We start from the raw sequence: 27,041 nt of genomic DNA, 5'->3' as shown, positions 1-27,041 counted from the left end.
AGCAACCTCGAAAACGTAAAAAAAGTAACCGGCAATTAAAAGTTTGACGACTGTTATTAACATTAACATTAACAGCTGTGCCTGTAGGGAATACCGTCCTGTAAAAACTAATATGTCATATTCTTATCATAGAAAGGTACGGACTTTATTACACAACATTAGATTACAGTATAAATTAACAGATGCTCTTCATTTTAGTTTAAAACAGAAGTGGAATTGGGCAGGGCACTTGGCAACATATGAAGATAGGAGATGGACGCGTCAAACAACTATATGGCTAGGCCCAAAAGGCAAAAGAAAGTAGGGAAGACCAAAGAAAAGATGGGCCGATGACATAATAAACACAGCAGGAAAAAGCTGGATGTATACGGCAAGGGACAGGGAAAGGTGGAAAAGAATGGAGGAGGCTTTTACCCTCAGAGGGGCCACATAACAAAGACATAGTTATAGATAAAGTATAAATTGAAAAATACATTGTTAAGTGGCCGCTCCGCTTCCGCTTATACTGATCAACGGCTTACTGTGACGTAATTACTGAACGAAGTTTGGTTTTCGTATAAAATTCTTTGTAACAGTCGTATAAGATGACTTCAGTGACAATGACAAGTCGCTTACATTACCTATAAAGGCTGGCGTCCACTAGACTCGCCGAGGCGAATCGAATCGAATCGCAATAATTCGCCTTCTATACATTTAAGGCTGGCGTCCACTAGGCTCGCCGAGGCTAATCGCAATAATTCACCTTCTATACATTTAAGGCTGGCGTCCACTAGGCTCGCCGAGGCTAATCGCAATAATTCACCTTCTATACATTTAAGGCTGGCGTCCACTAGGCTCGCCGAGGCTAATCGCAATAATTCGCCTTCTATACATTTACTATGAAACTGCGTCTATTGACGAAGAGCCGCGGCGCGTCGAATCGAATTTACCATTCATAGTAAATGTATAGAAGGCGAATTATTGCGATTCGATTCGATTCACCTCGGCGAGTCTAGTGGACGCCAGCCTTTAATCCTATTTTCATGAAATTATGTCCGGTTATACTGACACATTAGCTGGTCTTTGTGGCCGTCCCCACGTCTTTCCTTGCGAGGGCGTTTTTTGCGTGCGGTGTTTTATTTTGTATTATTTATTTTATTTTATTTATTTGGAGATCCAACAGCTGTAACATTAACATAAAAAAGTTTTAGTTTTAGTTTTGAATATCCGTGACAAGTTGATAATTGTAACAAGGTTAATAAAATTCATCTCTGACAGAGGAATTTGAGATTAATTTGAAAAAAATATTAAAAATAAGAAGTAAATCAACTATGCTTTATATGACATACTCTTAGTATGACGTGTTTTTCATTTCCCTTCGATGTCAATATGGGGCATTTTCTATAAAATGGGACCTTATTGTCGATGGCGCTTACGCCGCACAGCGTCGCGCGGCATTGTATTTATTTCGGAGCATCGTTTATAATAAGCGCCATCGACAATAAGGTCCCTTTTTATAGAAAATACCACATATAACTATGCGGTTTCTACCTTTCAAATAAAATACGAGTATTAGTAGGGATTCCAAGGATAGTTTTATTACTTTTATTATCAACAGAGAACACTAGCGGCATAATATCTATAAGAGAATTTAACTGCCTGATATTCTATCTGCTAGGCTTTTTAATTTTATTACATATTAGCTAATTAAACCCGTACTAAAACTTATATAAACAAATGTGCTGCTTAAAGCAGACATTTTACATTTTGAACTTAAATACAAAATACACGGCGATCACTAGTATTTGGGTGTAAATCCTTAAATCATCACTCATCACCATCATCATTTTATCATTTTCAACACATTCAATCACTATCATCACCATATCATCATTTCATCATTTTTCCATCATCATTTGGGGCATTTTCTATGAAAAGGGACCTTATTGTCGATGGCGCTTACGCCGCACAGCGTCGCGCGGCATTGTATTTATATCGGAGCATCGTTTATAATGGCGTAAGCGCCATCGACAATAAGGTCCCTTTTTATAGAAAATACCACATTTTGTGGCGACTGGCGGGAGCATGCACAAAGCCGTGACGAATGGCGGAAGAGAGGGAGGTCTTTGCCCAGAGTGGGACATAATATAGGATATTTAAAAAAATCCTTAAAACGTTTAGCATAGCCAGAAAATGATTCCTAATTTGCGAATGATATTAGTATCACATACTGAAGTAAGACTATTAGTTTAATAATTGGGGCATTTTCTATAAAAAGGGACCTTATTGTCGATGGCGCTTACGCCGCACAGCGTCGCGCGGCATTGTATTTATATCGGAGCATGGTTTATAATGGCGTAAGCGCCATCGACAATAAGGTCCCTTTTTATAGAAAATACCACAATTAGTCAACTCTTGCATTGAAAATGGCTTTATAAAATAATATAATTAATTTATGAAGTGGGTAAGTTAGGTATGCACTTTTGCAGCTGGTATTGTAAACTTATTTTTATCTTTTATCAAAAACATAGCATTTGAGATTTTTTTGTAGTTATAAACTGAATATTTTTTTTGTAGTTGTTAGTTTACATTTTTTTCTAATATTTTATACAGATAAAACCTTAATAGTTAGACCAAGAAACTGCAACAATTTTGATAGCACACGCGGTGCAAGTGTTATTTTAAACGTCAAACTTCTATGAAATTATGACGTATAAATAACACTTGCACTGCGTGTGCTATCGAAATCGTTGCAGACATATCTTGGTCTTACTCTACCAAGTTTCGATTTCTAAATTAATAAGTTATTAAAATAGCAAAAATTTAATTTATTCCTTAACGTAATTAAAAATAATAATTTGATTCCCAGGGATTAATACATGCTTGAGGTATGCTCCTTATGTTTTTTTTATTATTATTTTACTTAACAAAACGGCGTGGCTTTACTTTCTTACTGGCAATACAGACGGGCGTTTATAAGTAAATTTAAACAGTTGTGAAATTAGAATTATAGTTTGTCAAAGAAATTTCTCATCCCAGGGCTCGGAACCGGTATTTTTTAAAAACCCCGAAATAGCCCAATATTTTGAATTTTCTTATGCTCATTACGTAGGACTGAATCATGTATTTAGGAAATAATTTTGCATTATTAAAACGTCCCATTAAAAATGAAATTATAAACAAAAGAACAAAGAAGAACGTAATAATACCGGTATTTTTGTATGGAGCAAATACCGGTTTCCGACCCCTGTTTCAAACATAGAGAGAGAGAGTCATACTATCTTTGTCTTACACTAGTACTAGCACCCTAAACAAAAGGATGAGTATAGTTTTTTTGTTCTCATTTACTTTGGTTTTTGACAATTTGGTTTGACCAACTATAGGTGTTACTTTGCGTAAATTATTTAATAAAACAAAATAAAATATATGCCTTTGCGTGCCTTTGCTATAGTTCTTTTTTTTAACATTAGAAAAAAGGTAAACAATCTTGACGTGTCTTTTTGCCCGTCCACAATTCCCGGTGATTAAAAAAAAAGGAGAAAGATTTTAGCGAAGATAGATAACTCCGTAATAGATGGATACAGTCTAAGAAAAAAACGTGCCTCGAAAATCAAGAAAATTTGATTCTCGATCAGAGGGCGCCACTAGCTTTGGCCTACTGTCGTATAGATGGCGTTGACGGTTTCGTTTGTTATTTAACAATTTAAACGCATATCAAAATCATAAAAAATTTTAATGCAAATAAAAAAAATTATTTATCCATATTTAAATACACTTTATCGTGAAATAAAACTATGAAAACGGATTATATCGCGTATATTGAATTTATAATACATCCCGACGTTTCGAACTCTTTACAGCGTTCGTGGTCAACGGGTGACGGGGGATGTATTATAAATTCAATATACGCGATATAATCCGTTTTCATAGTTTTATTTCATGAGTAACTATCGCGGTAACCGAAGACAATATTATACACTTTATCGTATTTTTATAAATCTTCATTTTTAGTTTTAAGGGGTGTCGATAGATGGCAGTGAATTTGCTGTGGTTACAAAATCTACTATGACAGTACCGCTCTATCTTATTATATCCTCTTTGATTTTAGTAATCATGTCAAATAACTGTTTCAGTTTCACCTATTTTCACGTTTCCAACGCCAGCGTTTCAACCGCCCGTCTACACCGCCGGTTTTTTTTAAAACGCTCTTTGTTGTAGGAAAAAGATTTTATTGTTTTTTGCCGGCCGCTCTTTTGGGGTTCGGTAGGCGGCCTTGTGGGCGGGACTCTGACGTAAGGAAAGTGGCTCTACGTGTAGATATGAATAATACTTGGAAGTGATAAAAAAGGTTTAGCTTTTTACTATTCGGCTGCGTAAGGAAGTTCTCGTGGTGGCCAAAAATTTTTTTTAAGTTTGACACATCTACAATTTTGCAGCTTATCGTATCAACAAGGAAAGTGGCTAGATTTTAATACTTGGAAGTGATTAAATACGATGCTTTTTTACTATTCGGCTCCGTAAGGAAACCGTTTTTTTTATACTACGTCGGTGACAAACAAGCATACGGCCTGCCTGATGTTAAGCAGTCTCCGTAGCCTATGTACGCCTGTAACTCCAGAGGAGCTACATGCGCGTTGCCGACCCTAACACCTCACCCTCGTTGAGCTCTGGCCTTACTCACCGGCAGGAACACAACACTATGAGTAGGGTCTAGTGTTATTTGGCTGCGGTTTTCTGTAAGGCGGAGGTTTCGATCAGTGACCACATTCTTTTAAAGGTTTGACACAAATCTCGATACGATCGAAAAAGCTTACTCCAGAGAGCGTAGAGCGTTATCTTAAATGCCGGCAACGCACTTGTAACTCCTCTGGTGTTGCAGCTACTCGTTTGTATACAATATCATAAAAAGGTCAATCTTTCGTACCTAAATAAAATGACTTCGTTTTGTAGGTACTTTTATAATTTTACGCTTTACCTGATGGACTTTTAGTAAGACGCGAGTAAGTAAAACCTAATATAGTTACAACAAAAAAATTAAGGTCCCTAAAGACACAAAGAAACAAGTATCGACACATTTATCGACACAATCCCATCCTTATCATCAGTCACATCACTACGGGGGAGTGCCCGCCTCACGGCACGCCATTGTTTTCCGTCCGTCCGTCTATCTGTATGTATGTATGTAATTTGTATGGGAGCCATGGGAGCCTTTGTGACTGAAGTGACAGTCATCCTTTATATGTAACGAGTTATTAAGTTGTATGAGTCAGAAGTCTCAGTGTATGAATGTATGGTTCTCAAGGATTTCTTTAAATAGGTAATATTACGTGAAACTCTGCATAGGGGGCGCCACTACCACAATCTGAGGGTCTACCGCGAGACAAGAAAATCGAAATTTCGTTATCTAACCTTGCATATTCGAGCGATGAAACTATACCGCTGTGACCCGGTGGCCGAATGGCACAGGCACCTGCCGCGGTCGCAGAGGACGCTGGTTCGATTCCAGCCTGGGGCACTGCAGGCCTTGGTCACTTTTTCTTAGTATATTATATTTATGTCAGTTTAAAAACACCTTTACCTACCTAAGTCTACAAGGCTTAAGTTTTTTTAAAAACACCTTCCTTCAAATAACGTAAACCTAATTTAATTAAAAAAAAACGCGGTATAAATGTCTCCACCATAAATCCAAAATATTCAAGGCAATCCATTTTCTAAAATATATGAAAGGCACTCTACGACACACTTAAATATTTTAAAAATAGCGAGTAAAGTGTAACAGAAAAACTTTTTAACTAAAAATGTCAATCACATTTGGACCAAAACACCTTCTTTAAAATGACCTAAGCCCTTCTATTGCCTTCTAACTTAAAAAAACCTATAAATCTTTCCACCATAAATCCACAATATAAATATTCAAGACGCTCTGAAGGCCATCCATTTTGTAAAATATATGAAAGGCAGCTACTTGATAATATAGGTACGAGGTATGTAATTACATCGTATCGGGCATCGCATCGCCTCGAGTGGATATTTCGGTAACCGTTTGTGCGTTCGAAATTCGAAATTCTGTGAACTTTTTTAATTTGTTAGCGAGACTTTTTATCTGTGATTTTTTTAAATTGGTCGGTGTTGTTGGTTGACAGAATTTTTTGAAGTTTGTTTTTAATTTCGCCGCATTTTGTATTATATTTGAATTAATTATTCAGTAGCCAAATGGTTTGTACCCCTCTTTTTAGTGCATATGACAGTTATTATTATATTCAACTCTACTACACAGCTATTAAAGTTCAAATTAAAACAAATAATTGCATATGGTAAGTTTTACGCATTGGTTTAGAATCCGTTTACGCTAACTCTGCACCGACTTTGACAGATCAAAATGAGGGAATGTCGTTCCATCACAATTTCATGTAATTTTGACATTTATCACATTTTTCCATTGCAAATGCCAAGTAAATGCTTACAAATAAATTCAAAGTGATTTAAAGCCTGATATATGATCATTGTCAAGAGGGTGCGCTGTTGTGCATGTTTAAGGTGACAGTTTAGTATAATATGTAAAAATTAGTTCCAGTGAAATTCCGCAACATGGCGCGTGATCATATATTCCTGGTCAGGCTTTAAAAGTAACAATAACTGTTTGCCAATGTTAAATTTATCAAGATAGTTTCATTTGTAAGAAATGAGTGTAAAATGCAACGGTACCGTAGATAATAAATATCATAGCGTCACTATCTGCGCCGGCCGCTTTGCATATCGCCCATCAAAACGAAACACACACCGGAATAAGCGTGTAAACGTTTCGAACGTTTGCTTTATGCAAAATATTATGTGTAGGGAAGAAAAATGAATCAATGCCGCATTAAAAAACCGGCCAAGTGCGAGTCGGACTCGCGCACGAAGGGTTCCGTACCATTACGGAAAGAAACAGCAAAAAAATCACGTTTGTTGTATGGCTCCCATTTAAATATTTATATTATTCTGTTTTTAGTATTTGTTGTTATAGCGGCAACAGAAATACATCATCTGTGAAAATTTCAACTGTCTAGCTATCACGGTTCATGAGATACAGCCTGGTGACAAACAGACGGACAGCGGAGTCTTAGTAATAGGGTCCCGTTTTTACCCTTTGGGTACGGAACCCAATAAAAACTACATTAAAAAAACACACTAAGTACTAAGCGGTTTTTGAAAGATCGCTTATTATTTACGTCAATTCTTGTAGTCTTTATCGTTTTTTGTGAACGAAATTTACACTAGGAGTCTAGTGTAAATTTTGTTCACAAAAAACGATAAAGACTACAGTGATGTACAGGTACCATTGTTATAGATTTTATTTTAATCTTACGAGTGTAGGTTAGTTTAATTTTTCGTTTTGCATGTCGACCGTCAAAACACACACCGGAATAAACGTGTTTAAACGTTTCCAACAGTTTTATAAATATGCAAAATGTGGATACCTACATACGTAGTGAAAAACCAGAAAAATTGATGTCTCTCACAGACTCTCAAGCGGATATGCTTTTGTTACTTCACGGTGGTTAAAAAATAAGTGCATTCCCATTGCCAGGGAGGTTTTGAGATTATACGTAATTATACTGAGCAACTTTTACTATGGGACCAACCCTGATATCGCGAAAAAAATTTTGGCTGTTTTATACATTTTGACTAGTCCATTTTCTATGGGAGAGTAATTTTTTCTCGCGATCGTGGTTGGTCTCATAGTAAAAGTTGCTCAGTATAATCCCAAAACCGCCCTGGCAACGGGAATTCACTTATTTTTTAGCCAACCTGTATAAATATATAAATTGGGACTCCGGTGCCGCTAAGTTAGATTCTTACGGTAGATGTTAACATGAGCTTCCCTGAGGCGTAAACATAAGTAAGGAATGGAAAAATTCGCACGCTTCTAGCAAGCTTCGGTAACTCAGTTGGTTAAGAGCATAGAGTAACTTATACTAGAGCGGCACTGTCATAGTAAATTTTGTAACCCCAGTAAATTCACTGCCATCTGTCGACAGACTTTAAAACTAAAAATGAAGATTTATCAAAATACGATAAAATGTATTTAAATATGGATAAATGATTTTTTTTATTTGCATTAATTATTTTTATGATTTTGACCCATGTTCTTACACTGATATGCGTTAAAATAACAAACGAAACCGTCAACGCCATCTATACGACAGTAGGCCAAAGCTAGTAGCGCCCTCTGGACGAGAATCAAATTTTCTTGATTTTCGAGGCACGTTTTTTCCTTAGACTGTACATATTACGGAGTTATAGTTAAGACTTAAGAGCGATTGGACAGGTCGCAAGTTCGAAGTATCCCTATTGTGTTGCAGAAAGTCTTTTGACATATTTTTGTATTGCATAATGTTACTTGGTAGAAAATATCGTTTGGCAGAAATACTTTTGGCAAACTGCTTTTCGCAATAATATTACTTTGCACAATTTCTTTTCGCGTAATATTATTAGGCAATAAACCCTAACATTACTCACTTAGAAAATTCTGCCAAATGAATATTATGCGTAATGACTTATGGCAAGTATATATCTATGCGAACGTATCATTCGACTAAAAATTTTCTGCGATACGTGTTATGCGAATATGCGAAGTGTATTTCTGACAAACACTATTATGCCAAATGAGGGGAACTCAAGTTAGAATTTTGCCTTGCCTTGTAAAAAAACCGGCCAAGTGCAAGTCGGACTCTCGCATGAAGGGTTCCGTACCATCACGGAAAAAACAGCAAAAAAAATCACGTTTGTTGTATGGGAGCCCCATTTAAATTTTTTATTTTATTTTTATTAGCCTATTTTGGTGTCCCACTGCTGGGCAAAGGCCTCCCCTCGTTTTCTCCACTCGACCCTGTCATCGCCATTTTCCCACCATTTGGGGTAGAATGCGTCCAAGTCGTCCCGCCATCTCCTTTTTGGTCTGCCTGAACCCCGGCCTGCACCGTCTATGGTGCTCCGTGGGTCCCACTCAGTAACCATTTTGGCCCATCTTTCCGGGTGCATGCGACAGACATGTCCCGCCCAGTCCCACTTAAGCTTAGCGGTCTTGACGCCTACATCTGCAACTCTAGTTCTGGAGCGTAGTTCCGTGTTTCTGATTCGATCAGTTCTACGAACACCTAATATACTACGCTCCATAGCTCGCTGGCAAACCTTGAGTTTCGATTTTAGGGCCTCAGTTAATGACCAAGTTTGTGCACCGTAAGTTAGGATGGGCAGGATGCACATGTCAATATTTAAATATTTATATTATTCTGTTTTTAGTATTTGTTGTTATAGCGGCAACAGAAATACATCATCTGTGAAAATTTCAATTGTCTAGCTATCACGGTTCATGAGATACAGCCTGGTGACAGACAGACAGAAGGAGGACGGACAGACTGACGGACAGACGGACAGCGGAGTCTTAGTAATAGGGTCCCGTTTTTACCCTTTGGGTACGGAACCCTAAAAAATAAGTATTTTTCCTTACAATGTGTCTCTTTCCAGAAAAATGCGGTCTCAGCGACGACCCCGGCCTCCGGGTGAACGGCAAGGGAAAGAAGATGAGGAAACCACGCACGATATACAGCAGTCTCCAACTCCAGCAGTTGAACAGACGGTTCCAGAGGACGCAATACCTCGCGTTACCGGAGCGGGCCGAGCTGGCCGCTAGCTTAGGCCTCACGCAGACCCAGGTAAGTTTAAGTCCTAGAATACACCCTAGACCCTAGGTCCTAGACTAGAGTAGAAGTACTGGAAGAGATCCCTGATAGGGATAAGTTCGCCTTTGTACAAATGATGCGTTTTTCTGTTGTTTCATATTTCTTTTTGTATAATAAAGAGTTTTACTACTACTACTACTTAGGTCAGGAAAAGAACTAACAAATGTTGCCAACAATATTAGAGTGAGGTCAAGGAAACTGCACGAATTTTGCAATGACAATTGCACCAAAAAATCGAACACTTAAGGACCAATCCGTATGGAATTTCTTAACAGTGATATTTTTCTATCGTTCTCAAGTGTAATTAGGTAGGTACCTGTATACATAGAGTAACTTATACTAGAGCGGTACTGTCATAGTAAATTTTGTAACCCCAGTAAATTCACTGCCATCTCATCGACACACTTTAAAACTAAAAATGAACATTTATAAAAATACGATAAAATGTATTTAAATATGGATAAATGATTTTTTTTTATTTGCATTAATTATTTTTATGATTTTGACCCTTGTTCTTTATCTGATATGCGTTAAAATTGTTAAATAACAAATGAAACCGTCAACGTCATCTATACGACAGTAGGCCAAAGCTAGTAGCGCCCTCTGAACGAGAATCAAATTTTCTTGATTTTCGAGGCACGTTTTTTCCTTAGACTGTATCCATCTATTACGGAGTTATATCTATCTTTGCTGTATATATGGCAAGCAGATGACATTTAATACGTGGCTATGTCGCTATATTTTAATACTTACCGGCAGTGTTGGCCGAAACGTTAATGCAATTAACCATTAACCAGTACAAATTGAACCGTAAACTGTAACCATCCGTTACGGTTTACGGTTCAATTTGTACTGGTTAATTGTTAATTGCAATTAACCTTCGGCCAACACTGCTTACCGGCCGATTGCGTTGAGAATAAAATTATGGCTTTATAGCATTAACCACAGCTGTTATTAAATTCGACACATTTTTGACTAATTTGACTAAATATACTAAAAAAAAACAACAAGGATGCATTGATTAATTTGATTTCGAAATAGTTTAGAGCCTGTATTTATTTACTCTTACTATATTTTAGAATCGAATTAATATCTAACCAAATATCTTTTAACCCTTAAATGCATAATGATGTATATATGCATCGTATATTTGATGGTCCGTGGCTCAATATGCAGCTATCCAAAATATTATTCCCTCAATCTATACAACATGACACATCTATTTCAATTTATTAAAAAGTTATACAAAAAATCATGCATTTAAGGGTTAAGAGACGCACGCAAATACTTTCTACACACAGTAAAAAAAAAACATTATAAACAAATTAAATACACCATATGCTACTTTCTATTGTTACCAAGCATGAATATTTCCATCTTCTCCCTTAAAAAAAATGGACAATTTTAACTTTTATTCACTTAGTAATTATGTCGCAAAGCTATAATTAAAGAAGTGTAGCCGTTGGCCCATTTTTTATTTTAAAAAAAATAAGCTGCAATATATAATCAACTCTAATAACTGCTTTTTAAAGTTTAAATCCCTTTGGAAATACAGTTATCTGGAGCGATAGTGAACGTGTAATTAAAACAGTTCGTTTTTAAATTCTGTCACAATATTTTTTTTTATCGTCCTTTAAATTGTCTTTGGTTTTGTTTTTTAAAGCGACAGGAAGTGAGCTTTATCTATGTATTTAGTTATTTTTCTTTAGTTTTGTTAAATGACCTAGAAAAAATAGTTTTTGTGTAAAGTGTACTGGTGATTGCAGGTGCTCATTTAAAAGGATATCTTTGACCTAAAATAAACTTATATATTACTAGACAATTCACATAAACTAGTGAATTATTTAAGTACAAATAAAATTATTTTTCGTCTTATTTTTAATAGGTATTATACTGATATATTTTTTACAGTACATATGGTGCTACTTTCTCGCACTAGTGCGTAAAGTGCACTTTTTGTGCATATGTCGAAAGTTTAAAGGGCCATATGTACTGTAAAACGTTGTACGATACATGTGCGAATAGGTAATTCGCAACTCGTGTCGATTTAAAACACTCCCCGCGGTCGTGTTTTAATTTATCGCCACTCGTTTCGAATTTCCTCTTTTCCGCACTTGTATCGAAAATAACTATATTATTCTCAATTTAAAACAGTACTACATATCAAATTGATCGTGCATACCAGAAATCGTCGACAACACAATCATGTTTTTTCTTAATTTCATTAAGTTTTGACGTTTCAACTTAACTAGGATAACCCAATAACGTTTTTTTCTAAATTCAAATTTCGAACAACAAAACGTCTCAAGCACCGCACTATTTCTATAGAAGTACTCCTTATTTTTTTTTTCTAATCGGCCAGTACGTGTATGTATTTTCATTGCTTACTTATTTTAAATTTCGAATTTAACCAAACCAGTATCTGATTACGTATAGTTTTAAGGATCTCTAGGTCAAGTTATGCTGGTTCTCGCTTACTTTGTAAGGGATTGGAACGGGACAGCTACATTCGTTTCGATTCGACTCGGAGCGATTGATTCGTCATGTGACCGGTGAGAATGAATAATCGTTATCGAATGATGTGTGTAGAGATTAAAGGGTGTAGAGGTGACATGACATGTATTTATGTTCTACTCAGATTTAATTCGTGATTTAAAACCAGTTATTTTTTTATTTCAAGTTGATCATCGTAGAAATAAGTAAGGACATTGCATTGGGATTCAAATCATATTGGTATTATTGGTATCATAATTGATACATCAGAATAGGCATATCTCTTAGTTTTTTATGTGTAGTCCTTAAATTCAAGTTACGACAATATATATAATAACATGATTTATTTGAGGATAAAATATTTCGTCTCAAATAACAGGTACCTAGTTTTAAAAATCATATTAATATTATAAAATTTAATGTAAATGGACTAAAATCAAAACAGACCCTAAAAACTTTTAATCTAATATGTAGTTGTTATCAAATTTTGTTCATAGTCGGTTTTTATGACAACATAATAAGTATATAAAAGGCTACAGCCAAAAAGCTGTATAAGTATTATTTAAATCCAACACCATACAAACATATCTGCTACCATGAAACCATAAAAATAAAATAACTTTGCATACATGTTACAAATAAAGTAATAAAAATTACTTAATGCAAAATACATATAAGTTACATAACAATAAAATGTGTTTCAACCATAAAAGGCAGATTGCAATGCCATTTAATTACTGTATTAGTATGCATTAATTAATAAAATAACCACATATTTACTCGTACATGCGGTAGGTAAGTTTTTTACGCGCTGTAGTAAAAAGACGTAATAAAAATAATTGAAACCGCGTAACATTACTTCAGATTTTTATCAATAAATAAAGGCATATTAAAGAGTCAGATTAAGATAACTCCACATGTTATTTGCAATGATAAAGTGTGGCAACGTCATCATTGAAAATGAAAAAGAAAATATTTTATTACATTAATAAAATGTTACATTACGAGGTATAATATGCGGTCTATCTACTGAGCTCGTTCACTTACCTATACTGACAATGGCACTCTGTTAAACAAAAGCCATTATTTCTTTTGTGCCTGAGCGCGTGGCCTTTGTGCCTGATCGCGTGGCTATTGTGTGGGAGCCTCAGGCACAAAGGCCACGCGCTCAGGCACAAAAGACATAATGGCTTTTGTTTAACATAATGCCATTGTTAGTACGTAAGTGAACGAGCTCAGTAGAGATAGCGTTAACTATAGCAGGTTGGGAATTCCTATTAAGTATATTATACCTGTATCAGAAAGCTCCTCAAATCATAAATGTCAAATTTCTATGGAAATATAAAGTTTCTAATGACATTCCCTCACTTCTTTATATTCAAATCGGTGCAAAGTTAGCTTAGACGGTCTAGATACTCAGGGTCTACCGCGAACCACGTTCGAAGTGTTGCCTCTCTGTCGCACTTGTAAATTAGTACGTAAGTGTGACGGGGAGGCAACACGTCGAACGACCCTCTGTAACTACCTAACTACATACGCGTGTAGGATAAACTCAATGTAATTTGTGTACTTTTTACAAGCATTTTTATTAACTTGTTATGTATGTATATGTACGGGTCAAATCTTACAAGGTAAATTTGACCCACTTCCCGACTTTCAATGAAGCTGAAAATTTGCATACACATGTAAGTCGGGTGACAATACAATATTATGGTACCATCGAGCTGATCTGATGATGGAGACAGGAGGTGGCCATAGGAATTCTGTTATAACCCAGACAAAGTAGACCGTTTTGTGGAAATCCCCTTTTACCCACACATAAAAAAACAACATTAATCCTCAATAACTTCATTAAAACTTCATAAAAAGAACTAGCGTTAATCCGTAACGCTAGTTCTTTTTTTGAACTAAGTTTTAATTCAGTAGAATAAATTAGTTCTTACGCCTCTGTCCGTTCTCTGCTCTGTGGTAGCAAGAAAAAGTAAGAGCAGGTTAATTTTATTATAATTTAATATTTCTCGATTATTGTGCACCGCACTTTGATGAGCCGGTGGTAGTGATGGGAGTTATCGATGTTTTTCTTGTGTTGACGTTAGGGATCGCAACAGGTATTTTGCAAAAACTTCGAAATAGCCATATTTTTCGAACTATTTTATACTCGAAATGTAGAACTCAGTTGTGTTTTTAGGTAACGACTTCGTATTATTAGAACTCAGTTGTGTTTAAATGTAGAACTCAGTTGTGTTTTTAGGTAACAACTTCGTATTATTAGATTGTCCAATTAGAAATGAAGTAATTAACAAAGAACGAAAAAATACTGTTTTTATTCCCATACAAAAATACCGGAATCCGATCCCTGGTTGACGTACAGTCAGCTGCAGAGATGACTGACCCCCCTGAAAACAAGTCTCTATGCATTGGGTCAGTTACCTCTGCAGCTTGCTGTACAGTCAAGGGCATAAATATATATACATTCCCAAAGTTTCAAATACATGTATACGCTCTTACACCTTTAGACAATAAAGTCGTGTTCACATATTTTTGAGCCATTTGTCTGGATCGATATTTTTGCCTTCGACTGGTACATACTTACATAGTAAACGCGTTAGTTGCCTAGCGGTTAGAGCACTTAGAGCGTGCGACTTTCAATCCGGAGGTCGCTGGTTCAAACCCGGATCGTACTAATGAGTTTTTTTAAACTTATGTACGATATATCTGATAATATTTTACCAGTCGCTTTTCAGTGAAGGAAAACATCGTGAGGAAACCGGACTAATGCCAATAAGGCCTAGTTTACCCTCTGGGTTGGAAGGTCAGATGGCAGTCGCTTTCGTAAAAACTAGTGCCTACGCCAATTCTTGGGATCTTGAGCTACCATGAGTCGTGGCAAAAGGCCGAGATACCAAGGATGATGATGATAACTATACATAGTGATGAAGCAAAGTTTTACATACTTGTATATCGCGCCATCCACAATAAGGTCCCTTTTTATAGAAAATACCACATATCTTTAATTTCCACAAACGCTAGGATAATGATGATAAGCGAATAAAAAAACGTCAAACATCGATACCAATCCCAACCCTATTCATTCAATCCAATTCCGCATTAAACCACAAAAAACTATCCCCGTCCCGCTCTCACACGCAATCTACAATCAAAAACCACCCTTCTTTCAAAGATATTAAGATCTAACTTTTTTTTGCCATAGGTAATAAATTACACATTTGTTTTAAGGTGCTGTTTACGATGTATTGTAGTTATAACAATCGATTCGAATGTATTTTTTTCTATTCTGGTAACATTGGATTGTGTAGATAATTGTGTTTAATAGACCACGCAAGCGCACTCTGTGTCAAGCCAACGATTGTACTCTGCACATTGTGACCTAAAAAGGGGACGTAAAGCCAGGAAATTAGAAGAAACGAAAGATATGGCCCGCCGCGATATTCTTACAACAGAAGATATGGCGATCCCGCGGGTTTTTATCTTTTTTTTTTTTTTTTATTTGGGGCATCAACAGCAATACAAAAAGTAATACAAATCATAGTGAACAGAAAACAAAGCCAATAACAGATGTCCACAAAAGTACAATTAACATGCAATAACTAAGTGGAAACACAAAAAAAAGGGAGTAAAAAAGATAAAGGTAGTTTACAATGCGCTTATTAACGTCAAATAAAGTTACGCCGGCTCTAACCCTACACCTCTGCCTCGAGAAAATTTAAATCCCTTCTAAATTGGAGGAGGGTATCCCAATATGGGACCGGCAAGAAACTAGGCGGGACACATCTTTTCAAAACATTGCATTGAATAAAAATTAAAAATATTCTGGAAATATACCTAATTCTGTTTAAAGTTTATTATTACCTATCTACACTGTTATCTTATGCTACGGGTATTTACATAATAGAACTGTCTGTAAGGTCTTTATATCTGTTGGACATAGAAATCTGCTAATGTACGGCGGGAACTAGGCCAAAGATTTGTCTGCCAGAAATCTGTCCGCAGAATCTATCAGACATAACTGATTGACATAATCTGTACGTATATCCTCGTAAATTAGGACGCTTCATGGCACATGCGAGATCTACCTAAACAGACATATCTGTGCTAGATTCCTATTAACAAGACATTAAAATTCTCATGTTATTGATAAAAGTGAAAAAGAAAGATAATATTAGATTGTTCTTGATTGAATGATTGACTTTTACATGAAATACATTATTGCGTTCATTCATCCTCATATTTATTTAATAAAAAAGGCATGGTATTTAGCTAAAATAACCTAAAAAATCGTTAACTTACAAACCAATATGATATCTACGCTCAAATAGATAACAAAACGTTTGTAACTTAACCTCGCTACCGGCTAGAAACTATATACAACCAACCTCAGAAATATCTAAACATATTTAAACCTTAACACGTTGTAATAAGACTAAAAGCGACTACATATTTTAGACGCACGACAACCAATGATGCCATCTCCAAAACCGCCGCGTCATTATTTCAAATAAAGAACATGACTTTCAAATTTCGAAATCACATCTCATTGGCTGTCAAACGGCGCTCGGCAACCAATGGTCGCTCGTCAAATGTCATGACGCTGTGGTTTTTGAACAATTGTCTTTGGATGGAGGTGAAAAAATGGGCTTCCGTTAGCTTCTGGCTTTGTTGAGGTCAGTTTTTTCTGTGGCGGTTAGGTTCTCTTGATATAATATGCATATATTTAAATGTTAATTCTTCCATTAAGTCGGAAAAATCATTTCAAAGATTCATTTATTTCATCATCATGGGTTATAAGGTGTCAGTTTAGGTAGGTTTCGGCGTACGATATAAAAATATAGAGTTAGACGTGGTTAGACCAAAATAAGTCTGCAAAGAGTTTGATAGCACACGCAGTGCAAGTTTTATTTATAGGTAGGTACGTCATAATTTCATAAAAGTTACACGTATAAAATAACACTCGCATCAAAATCGTTGCTGACTTTTCTTGGTCTAACTCTAACTAAGTACCTATACTAAAATCAAAATACCTAAGAGGTCATCCTCACATAAAATCAAACGAGATAATAATATAAAACTGACGTCAGACATGTTTTAAAAAGAAACATGTCAAACAGTTAATAAATTAAAATATTATACATCATTCAATACGTTCATTGACCGAGTTTTTCTATTAAATACATTTTAAGGCTTGTTTAAACTCTTTTAACTCCATTTTTGAAGTAAAACTTCTTTAGGCGCGACTAGAGGGTACGAGTAACTCAGATTTTTTCTGACGGAAGTAACGCTCAGTAGTGACACACGCACAATTAGGACACACGTCAAAGTGCCAACATAGCGATAAACGTCATCGTCAAAGAAGTTTTAATTCAATCACGCGCAAAGATTACACGCACACACTTTTTTTCCCATTGAATTCCGAAAAAATATTTCCGATAAAATGTAATTTTGATTACATGGAAGCGGGTTTTTGAGGAGTGGTCGCCTGACTTTAAAAATCATTAAATATCTAGTGCACACTCTCAAATATTAGGAACCTAATTACACATTCGCGGCCACCAGCCGGTGGGGCCGGAAGGTTCTGGAGTGGCGTCCTCGTACCGGAAGACGAACTGCCGGTAGGCCTCCAACGAGATGGAGCGACGACCTGGTGAAGGTCGCGGGAATTCGTTGGTTGCGAGCGGCACAGGATCGGTCGGAGTGGCGAGCCTTGGGGGAGGCCTATGTCCAGCAGTGGACGTCTATCGGCTGACATGATGATGATGATGATGATGAATTACAAATTTAACAAAGATTACTAAACATAGTCTAAACTATGTGTTAACTAAAGTGAAGCTTATTATTTACAAGACAAGACAAGACAAGAGACGCCACACCCAGCCAGGAACATGCCTGCTCCGGACTAGCCGGCATACCAGGGGACGTAATTTTATGGGGAGTGACACGCTCTGCGATGGGAAAGGGATAGTTATAATCAGCCGGCTATGCAGCCTTAAGCCAATATTGGAAAGTAGGTGGGGTAGGTTATGTCGTCGAGGGAGAGCGTTGGTGATATGCTTCTCGTTGTTTCCGTTTCGGTCTTCATAATATCTTGTGTCAAGCAGGGCAGATGTCATCTTGAGATGCCGTTTGTTCGTCGGTTCGGAGTGCTGGTTCTTCTTCTTCTTCTGAATCGCTGTCGGTTTCATCTTGTTGATATATTTCTCTTGCTGCTTTGATGAATTCGCCTTTGTCGTCTGCCATGTTGGGCCAATCAGAGGGGTGCCTGGTGTAATACTCCATGTCTTGTGTCAGCGAGTTTTCCCACGTGTAGATTGGTCTGCCAACTTTAAGTTTACTAGCTCTATAGTTATATGCAGCTTCTAAGAGGTGCGGTTTTGGGCGTCTTAGGATGTGTCCTAGGTAGAACATTCGGAGGCATTTTATCCTTTTTGTTATTGTTTTGCCGTTTAATATATCGCAGACCTTACCAGGTTTCGGCGCTGTTCCTGATTTATTTATCATGTCTCTTAGGATTATTCGTTCGTATCGTCTAAGTTTCGATCTATTAGCTTTGGTTAAGGCCGCACATTTGAGCCCGTATGTGATGGTGGGTTCGATAACCATTTTATATAGCAGACGTGTAATCTGCCATTGCATACGAGACTCCTTGATGAAGTTTGTGAGGACCTTGGCGTTCCGGACAGCCTGCTTGCATCGTGTGTGAACTGTGCTATTTCTACAGAGGGTAGACGTGATGTAAGTTCCTAGATATTTGATTTCTTTCACTGGGGGTATTGGTGCGTTACTGAGTGTGACAAAGTTTCTTAGACCATGATCCGTATTTAGTGGGTCTCGTACTAACAATTTAGTTTTGGTTTCATTAACTCTGAGGCCTACCGTTTCGAAAAGGGATTTGGCCTTGGTGTAAATGGTGTCCAGTTGTTGTATACAGTTGGAGACTATGATTACGTCATCTGCAAATGCTAGTATGACCGGTAATTGTATTTCTTTGTCCTGATTAAGTTTCAGAAAGGTAAGTTCCTCTTCTAGGGTTATAAATACGTCATCCATTAGTATAGTAAACAGCCTGGGAGAGAGAGGGCACCCCTGTTTGACGCCTTTACCTTTATTAATCCACCTGGTTTGTTGACCGAACCATTTTATGCAGGTTGATTCGTTCATAGCCGCTTTGACTATTCTATTAGTCATAGCTCTGTTGGTTCTGCTCAGTAAGATATCTCTGAGGGCGTTTAGGTCCACTGTGTCGAAAGCTTTTTCTAAATCAATCGAGAGGACGTAGGTTTTATTACCAGCTCTCCACTCCAACTAAAGTGAAGCTTATTATTTGTAGAAAATTCAATAAAATCTATTAAAAATCGAAATCATTTGACAAATCAAGCATAAACAACAAATACCTATTGATAAGTCTATACACATAATTATATTAGTAGGTATGTATGTAAACAACAAAACATTCACACCTTTTTATATCAAACTATCAATCTTTTTTCTTAAATAAATCATTCTTTATCCACAAGCTCCCGTGTGGCCATGATTAATGTATGACAAATGCTATAGAAATCCATCAGTATACTGACATTACGTCATTACAGATTAGCCACGGACCTAGTCATTATTGTGACGTAACTAGACCATTGAAAATTGAGTTTTCTCAATTTGAACGAATATAAAAAAAAAATGTTTTAACCCTAATAAATTGAAATATTTATTTACATACAAGATATATACAGTGGTACTACGTAAACGAAATTAATAACTAGTTTAAATCTAAGGTAGTCCCTTGAGGCATTGTACCTTCATTTGCAGAAATCACGAAGCGTCTGGTTGACGTAACTGGTGACCGAAGAGCTGGCGGCTTCCTCGCACAACGTATCAGCATTGCGATACAGCGAGGAAATGCCGCCAGCATCCTTGGTACAATGCCTCAAGGGCCTATTACTTCATTATAGATTAGCCACGGGCTTAAATCATTATTGTGACGTAACTAGACCGTGTAGAAAATTGAGTTTTCTTTTGAATTAAAAAAGCACGACCCGCTTTTTCGATCGAAGCCAGCCACCAAATTTTCCGCTTTTTCCTACTAACATTCATTTGCCTGACTAAAATCCAACCATTTAGGGTGTCCGCTTGCTGGCGCGGGTGCACGGAGCGGGCGCACGCATACGAGTGCAAAATCCCGAAAATCTACTATTTTAAACCAGTGTTAGGCATTCAAGAATAAAATCATTATTTGAATAAGAATTCGTAGGAATAAAATCGAGTTGATTTTATTCCCGTCAAATTTATTCTAATAATTTTGGCCGGGACTAATTCTTATGTGACAGATTTGAATGGGAATAACTTATTCTTATTCAAATAAATGTAATCATGATTTTTTATTCCAAATAATATTCCTGGAATAAAAATGTAGTCTGGGTCTGGGTACCGTATAGGCGTTACGTATAGATAGAGGTAAATAATTGTAGTTTCTTGTCTAATTTATACCAATTTTTATGCAATATAATCTCACAAATTGACTGTCACATAGTCTTGGTACCCGTATTGCTTTTAGACTGTCACATAGTACCAGTATTGCTACACTACACCCGCTAAGCTCCGTGCACCCGCGCCAGCAAGTGGACGCCCTTAAACTAGTATTGCTACACTACACCCGCTAAGCTCCGTGCACCCGCGCCAGCAAGCGGACGCCCTTAAACCAGTATTGCTACACTACACCCGCTAAGCTCCGTGCACCCGCACCAGCAAGCGGACGCCCTTAAACCGAAAGCCGTTCCAAAACACGACAGCTACCGTCCAGTAAAAAAGTATCGATTAACAACAATACTTGTACCGACGTCGAGTACTTTTGTTGTTCGTCACACTTCGTATTATGGCTGCCGGCTTTAATTACAAAAAGTCGTATCTTTCATATGGACTGTTATTTCTGAACAATCATATCTTGAGCTTGCGGTACGTCAGTTTTATACGTAGTGAGAGCTCATTATATATGCGGGTTACTTAACGACCATTATATTATGAGCTTGCGGTTCTTTACAACTATACGTAGTGAGAGCTCAATATTTATGCTGGTTATTCACATGTTACGTTTTGAAATGAAAGAGTGAAGTCATCCATCACAATTTAGTGGCGGCAATACCAAATGAGTTGTTTTTTGTAACACTTCAGCATTCGATTGTGCCTTTTGAGTTTTAGTTGCGTCCATGGGAGTATATGGAAAATATGTGAGGATGAAATTGTCAGCCATTTTTGTAGCGGGGGCCCACTGACTATCAATCCGCCGGACGATATCGGCCTGTCAGTTGTTCGGAGCTGTCAAATTTTTGTTCTAACTGACAGGCAGATATCGTCCGGCGGATTGATAGTCAGTGGGCCCCTTTTCATTACCCTTTAGAGTATTATAAAAAGTACCTACATAAATTGTATGGTTATTTCAACACAAGTTTTTATTTTCCTTTTAGCAGTATTTTACGTTGAAAACAAAATGGTTTCTTAAAAAACGACATCTTTTTTTACATTTTCAATGATATTTGCGATAAACTATTACTTTTTAACATTACTCTAAATACTTCGTTCGAAATATTGAATTGATAACTTAGAACAAAATAAAAATCTTATTCGGATAATTTTGTTGTTAATTTAAAGTACTCAAGAAAATTATGATATGATTAATAAAATAGTTTTTATTATACGAAAAAAACAAATGGGTTTCTAACTATATTATACTAAATTTGCTTTACTTTTTCATTTGTTTTCAGTTAAAATATCATTAAATATAATGCACAAAACAATTTCACAATGGGTATTGTTTAAGTGATTAGCAAAAAAATACTAACCTATTCAAAGTAAAACAGCATTCGGCTGTGTAAAACGGAATTTAAAAAAAAAAAGATGTTTTCTTTATAAGTATCAGAAATAAAATAAAAAATTCAAAAAGATCAAAAATTATCATCCCAGCACCTCCACCAAGTCCCATATAAGTAAAATTTCGTAACTGTCAAAACCAGCTTTTTGACCACAGGCAAGTTTCTATAATTTTATAATTACTAGAGGCGTATCCGATGATTCTAGGAATTTTGTGGGAGTATTCGATACGGTCACCATCGGTTATAATCGATTTTGTCGTTGGGACATTGACATTCGATTCGAATTGATGTGTAAAATATTTAAGTTTTAAGACGATGAATTATATAGAGTCGAACCAAGCTAACTCTGCATGGCATTTGTAACGAGAAAGTGTGGATAAAATACAAATACTCATTGCACACCTCATTACAGAAAACAATACAAAGAATACAGAAAAGAAAAGGTTAAACAACAGGCAGTCTTAAGTCAGTTTTAAGTCAGATCCCCCCCCCCCCTCCACTGAAAGCCAGCACCGCGGATTACCGCGGCATTATGCTGAGTGGGGTCCTATTTTAGCGTCCAATGTTTTTTGTCTGTATGTTTCCTTTTTTCATATATGTAATCGTTCGTGGCGTTAAATTAATGTATTTTCTTTCTTCTTTCTTTCAGTCTTATCGCTAAAAAGCGATCTCTTCCAGACAACCTTTAGGTAGCGGAAATTAATAAATGTATGTCAAAGTTCTTAGATATATTTCATCAAAATCGGTTCATCCGTTTCATTGCGTTGGGGGATTAAAAAAAATATTTTTTGTGTTTTATACAGGCAAGAAATAAGTAGCGATTTTTTTAAATACTTTTTCAAAATTGTTAAAAATCTCATTATTATTTACAACGACGGGACTTAATCGCGTAAAATAAGTTTTAAATTTACCTCCGACGTTTCGAGGACGGCGTTGTCCCCGTGGTCTCTGAGAAGACTAAAGTTGACATCAACATCTTATAGGCGCGCGAGTTTTTCGAACTACCCGCACTTGGTCTAATAATGAGTAAAAATCGTGAAAGTTTAAATCAGTGTTAAAATCTCATCTAACTTTTTTCACAACACTGGATTGCTTCATAAAGTATACAATTATTATAACATAGCGTGTTTCTTGTTATTATAATAACTTCAATATAGTTCAGTACATTAAAGGTGACCTTATTTTGACCTTACTCTGATGACCTAACTCTCAATTACAATGACGCCTCATTTTCGAATCCGGGTGGTTTTAATACACTTTCAAAAATGAGGTTCTCATTCCATTATATGTCCTCTATTTTTAGGGTTCCGTAACCAAAGGGACCGTTTGTACCCTTTGGGTACGGAACTCTAAAAAGAGCAAACTTAAAAATATCGTTGATTTATAGAAAACCTAGTATTTATACTTTGATTGATAAATGTAATAAACCAACGGTATAATTCGATTCATCCATTCACGCTATCCACTTTATCGAATACGTTTACAAGTTTTATGTATGAAATACAAGTTATTAAATTAGATTAATCATTTTTATGACATTTTGAACCATTAAAATCCGTCAGGACATAGAGTAACTTATACTAGAGCGGTACTGTCATAGTAAATTTATAAACCTCAGTAAATTCACTGCTATCTGTCGACACACTTAAAAACTAAAAATGAAGATTTATAAAAATATGATAAAATGTATTTCAATATGGCTAAATGTTTTTTTTATTTGCTTTAATTATTTTTATGATTTTGACCCATGTTCTTTTACTGATATGCGTTAAAATTGTTAAATAACAAACGAAACCGTCAACGCTATCTATACGACAGTAGGCCAAAGCTAGTAGCGCCCTCTGATCGAGAATCAAATTTTCTTGATTTTCGAGGCACGTTTTTTCCTTAGACTGTATCCATCTATTACGGAGTTATATCTATCTTTGGTCAGGATAAAGAGGAGAGGGGACGATCTTTTCTCCATACAAACGTAATCCTCCCTGGATATTGACATTATGGAAAATATTTTTACAGTTTTTTCATCTATTTTAGTCATATCTATGCCCATCCGCTAATTTTTTTTAGATTTTTTAATTTATTACAAAAGTTAGGTGCGAAAAAACAGAAAAACAACTTATAATAATGGATAAATCCAAAAAATCAAACAGTCGGGCATAGCTTTAATTGTGTACAAATATTTTCAATAATGTTAATATTCACAGAGGAAAATGGGAACTACGTTTGTATGGAAAGACGGTTTCAGGGCGGTCATCCACTTTCGTCTCAAAAGGGAATGGCTAACGAAATGGGACAATTTATAGGTTTCCATTAAGAAATAGCTATTTCTAGTTGACTCAACAGTTAATTGAAAAATACAGTTCGATTCCAATTGTAAACCATTAAAGCTAATCAAACGAACGCTGTTCTAATTCTTGTAAATACTCAATTGAACTTTAAACTCGAAAAAAACTAGTTGCGCACCCCTGACACGTGACGCAGTCGCAGTTTTTGCGCCAATCGGGAGCTCAAATGTCAAATCGCACACTAACAAGCCGTGTACGGATGCGGAAAAATGTGTATGTGTGAGTGAATAATTATGGCTAGGGTTGTCGATTGTGTCTTGTTTTTGCGCGAAGTGGAACAATAGCTGTCATGTTTTCGATAAACGAAGTCGTCAATTAAAGAAGTTCTGTTGCGTTTGGTTGTTAAAGTACCTTTACTTTATATGTTGTAAGTACCACCGTTTACCTACTATCAAAGATAGATATAACTCCGTAATAGATGGATAGTCTAAGGAAAAAACGTGCCTCGTTAATCACGAAAATTCGATTCTCGATCAGATGGCGCCACTAGTTTTGGCCTACTCTCGTATAGAGGGCGTTGGCGGTTTCGTTTGTTATTTATAATTTTAACGCATATCCGTTAAAGAACATGGGTCAAAATCATATAAAAATAATTAATGAAAATAAAAAAATCATGTATCCATATTTAAATACATTTTAACGTATTATTATACATCTTCATTTTTAGTTTTATAGTATGTCGATAGATGGCAGATAATTTACAGTGGTTACAAAATGTACTATGACAGTACCGCTCTATCTTATTATATCCTCTTTGCTACTATAAAATATTTATAGAAAGTCGGACTCGCCAACCGAAGGGTTGCGTACGTACATACGTAATTTCAGATAAAATGGTCCTTATTGCACTGGAAGCATAAGGACCTTTCTGTGATGGAAAGCCACAAATATCCTCGTAAATATTACGAGAAAAAACATTAAAAAAATTTAATCATACAAAAGATTTTTTTTAATTCTTTTTTTAATCGTGGTATGTTGTAATACAGGTAGCTGATCTAGTAATTTGTATATTACTTATACTAGAAGTAGTTTGTGTAAACAAGAAAAGCGTGTAATATTATGAAGAAAAGTGAATTTATGGTATTAATAGAAAAAAAGACTGGTCATGTCACAATCAACAAATAACTTTAACAATTTTTAAACGTTTCTATACAATAGTTGTTACGCTTTTTTTGTTTAGTAAAATTATACCTATCTATCTATTATATGTTAAAAAAAATATTCTAAATAGCTTCAGTCATACCAAAGATGCAATGTGATGGCGCAAAACGTAGGTATTTTTGAACGTTTATTCTAGTACCATGAGTCATTGACAGTGTCAAAACTGACATATACTCTAACGTCTAAGTAATTTACTTTCTATACATCTCGCTCGCACTAATAGGTCAGTACGAGCGAGATGCATAGAAAGTAAGTTACGTTTACCCTCGCGTTTATGTCAGTGCCGAACTGATGGTAGCCGTATAGATTTAAAATAAGAAATAAGCGGTTTTGACTTATTTACAATATTAGTGGTGATAAATGCTATAACTGTTTCAAATTTTAGGTATCTTTGTCGAACGGTCTCTGAGAAAAACGCATTTAACTGATTTGCAAGACCTAAGTGATCCCATAAGTGTTCCGTTTGTCAAAACAAAGTTTTGCACGGAACACTAAAAACAAATAGGTGGTAAAATATTAGGTATATTAAGCTAGATATATACGTAAAAATATCCCTGGCTATCATTCTTTTAATATACTAATTTCAATCTTTATTCTAATTTTAATCTTAAAAATACTGAATAATCTTAACACTTGTGTGTTTGATTTCCCCTGATCCAGTTTGAACAGCCCTTATTTTATAAAAGGGCTTAAATCATTACAGTGTTGGCCGAACGATAATTGCAATTAACCATTAACCAGTACAAATTGAACCGTAAGCCGTAACGGACGGTTACAGTTTACGGTTCAATTTGTACTGGTTGATTACATTACCGTTTCGGCGAACACTGCTAGCAGGTGTCGCTGTCGCAGGCGCATGTACTACCTATAGCAATAGCTAAATGGGATATTGAGTTTCCAAAACGTCCCGCTTGGCGCGCTGTTCAAAATTCCCTACAAAAATAGATATAACGCAAACGCGAACGCTCGCCACGCTAACTAATAAAAGTAATAAAATTTACACTGTGTTCTGGAATTACATGCCTTGATCGAAACACAGAAATAAAACTTTGTATTAAATGAATAATTGAACGCAAACTTGTTTCCTGCAACCGTTAGTAGATTTAATTATTAGTAATAACGGAGTAGCTGGGTTCAACTAAGCTGTCTTAATTAATATGGGATTAAACTTTTAATTACTTTACTTAGTTTTACTACATTCGGTTAGGGCATGAATAATGAATGTTGTTACACGAATATTTCCTGCATAGTTTACAATCCATATTACATTTTACATTCAAACCAAAACTTAAATATAGCTGGGCGGGACATGTTGCCAGACAGAGTGATGGCAGGTGGGACAAAATGTTAACGGAAGGCCACCATTCCATGGTGTGGAACGGAATGGTGGCCGCTTTTAGACGAAAGGAGTGCCTGGCGTCCGTTGGCTAGTTGGGTGGACGACATTCGGAAGACTGCGGGTC

The 27,041-nt window shown here is 36.1% G+C and overlaps 1 protein-coding gene across 2 annotated transcripts in view; it reads left to right on the top strand.

Annotated features, from left to right (window-relative positions):
- LOC134752850 (homeotic protein distal-less) overlaps window positions 1-27,041 on the top strand; it is a 148,844-nt gene that overhangs the window by 39,266 nt on the left and 82,537 nt on the right. For both annotated transcript variants that reach the window (XM_063688616.1, XM_063688615.1), the window contains exon 3: window positions 9,490-9,677. In XM_063688616.1, the coding sequence (XP_063544686.1) occupies window positions 9,490-9,677 (188 nt within the window). The remainder of the gene's footprint in view (window positions 1-9,489; window positions 9,678-27,041) is intronic.

The sequence above is a fragment of the Cydia strobilella genome, chromosome 25 (genome assembly GCF_947568885.1).
Source record: "Cydia strobilella chromosome 25, ilCydStro3.1, whole genome shotgun sequence".
NCBI lineage: Eukaryota > Metazoa > Arthropoda > Insecta > Lepidoptera > Tortricidae > Cydia > Cydia strobilella.
This window is presented reverse-complemented; position numbering and strand designations above follow the sequence as displayed.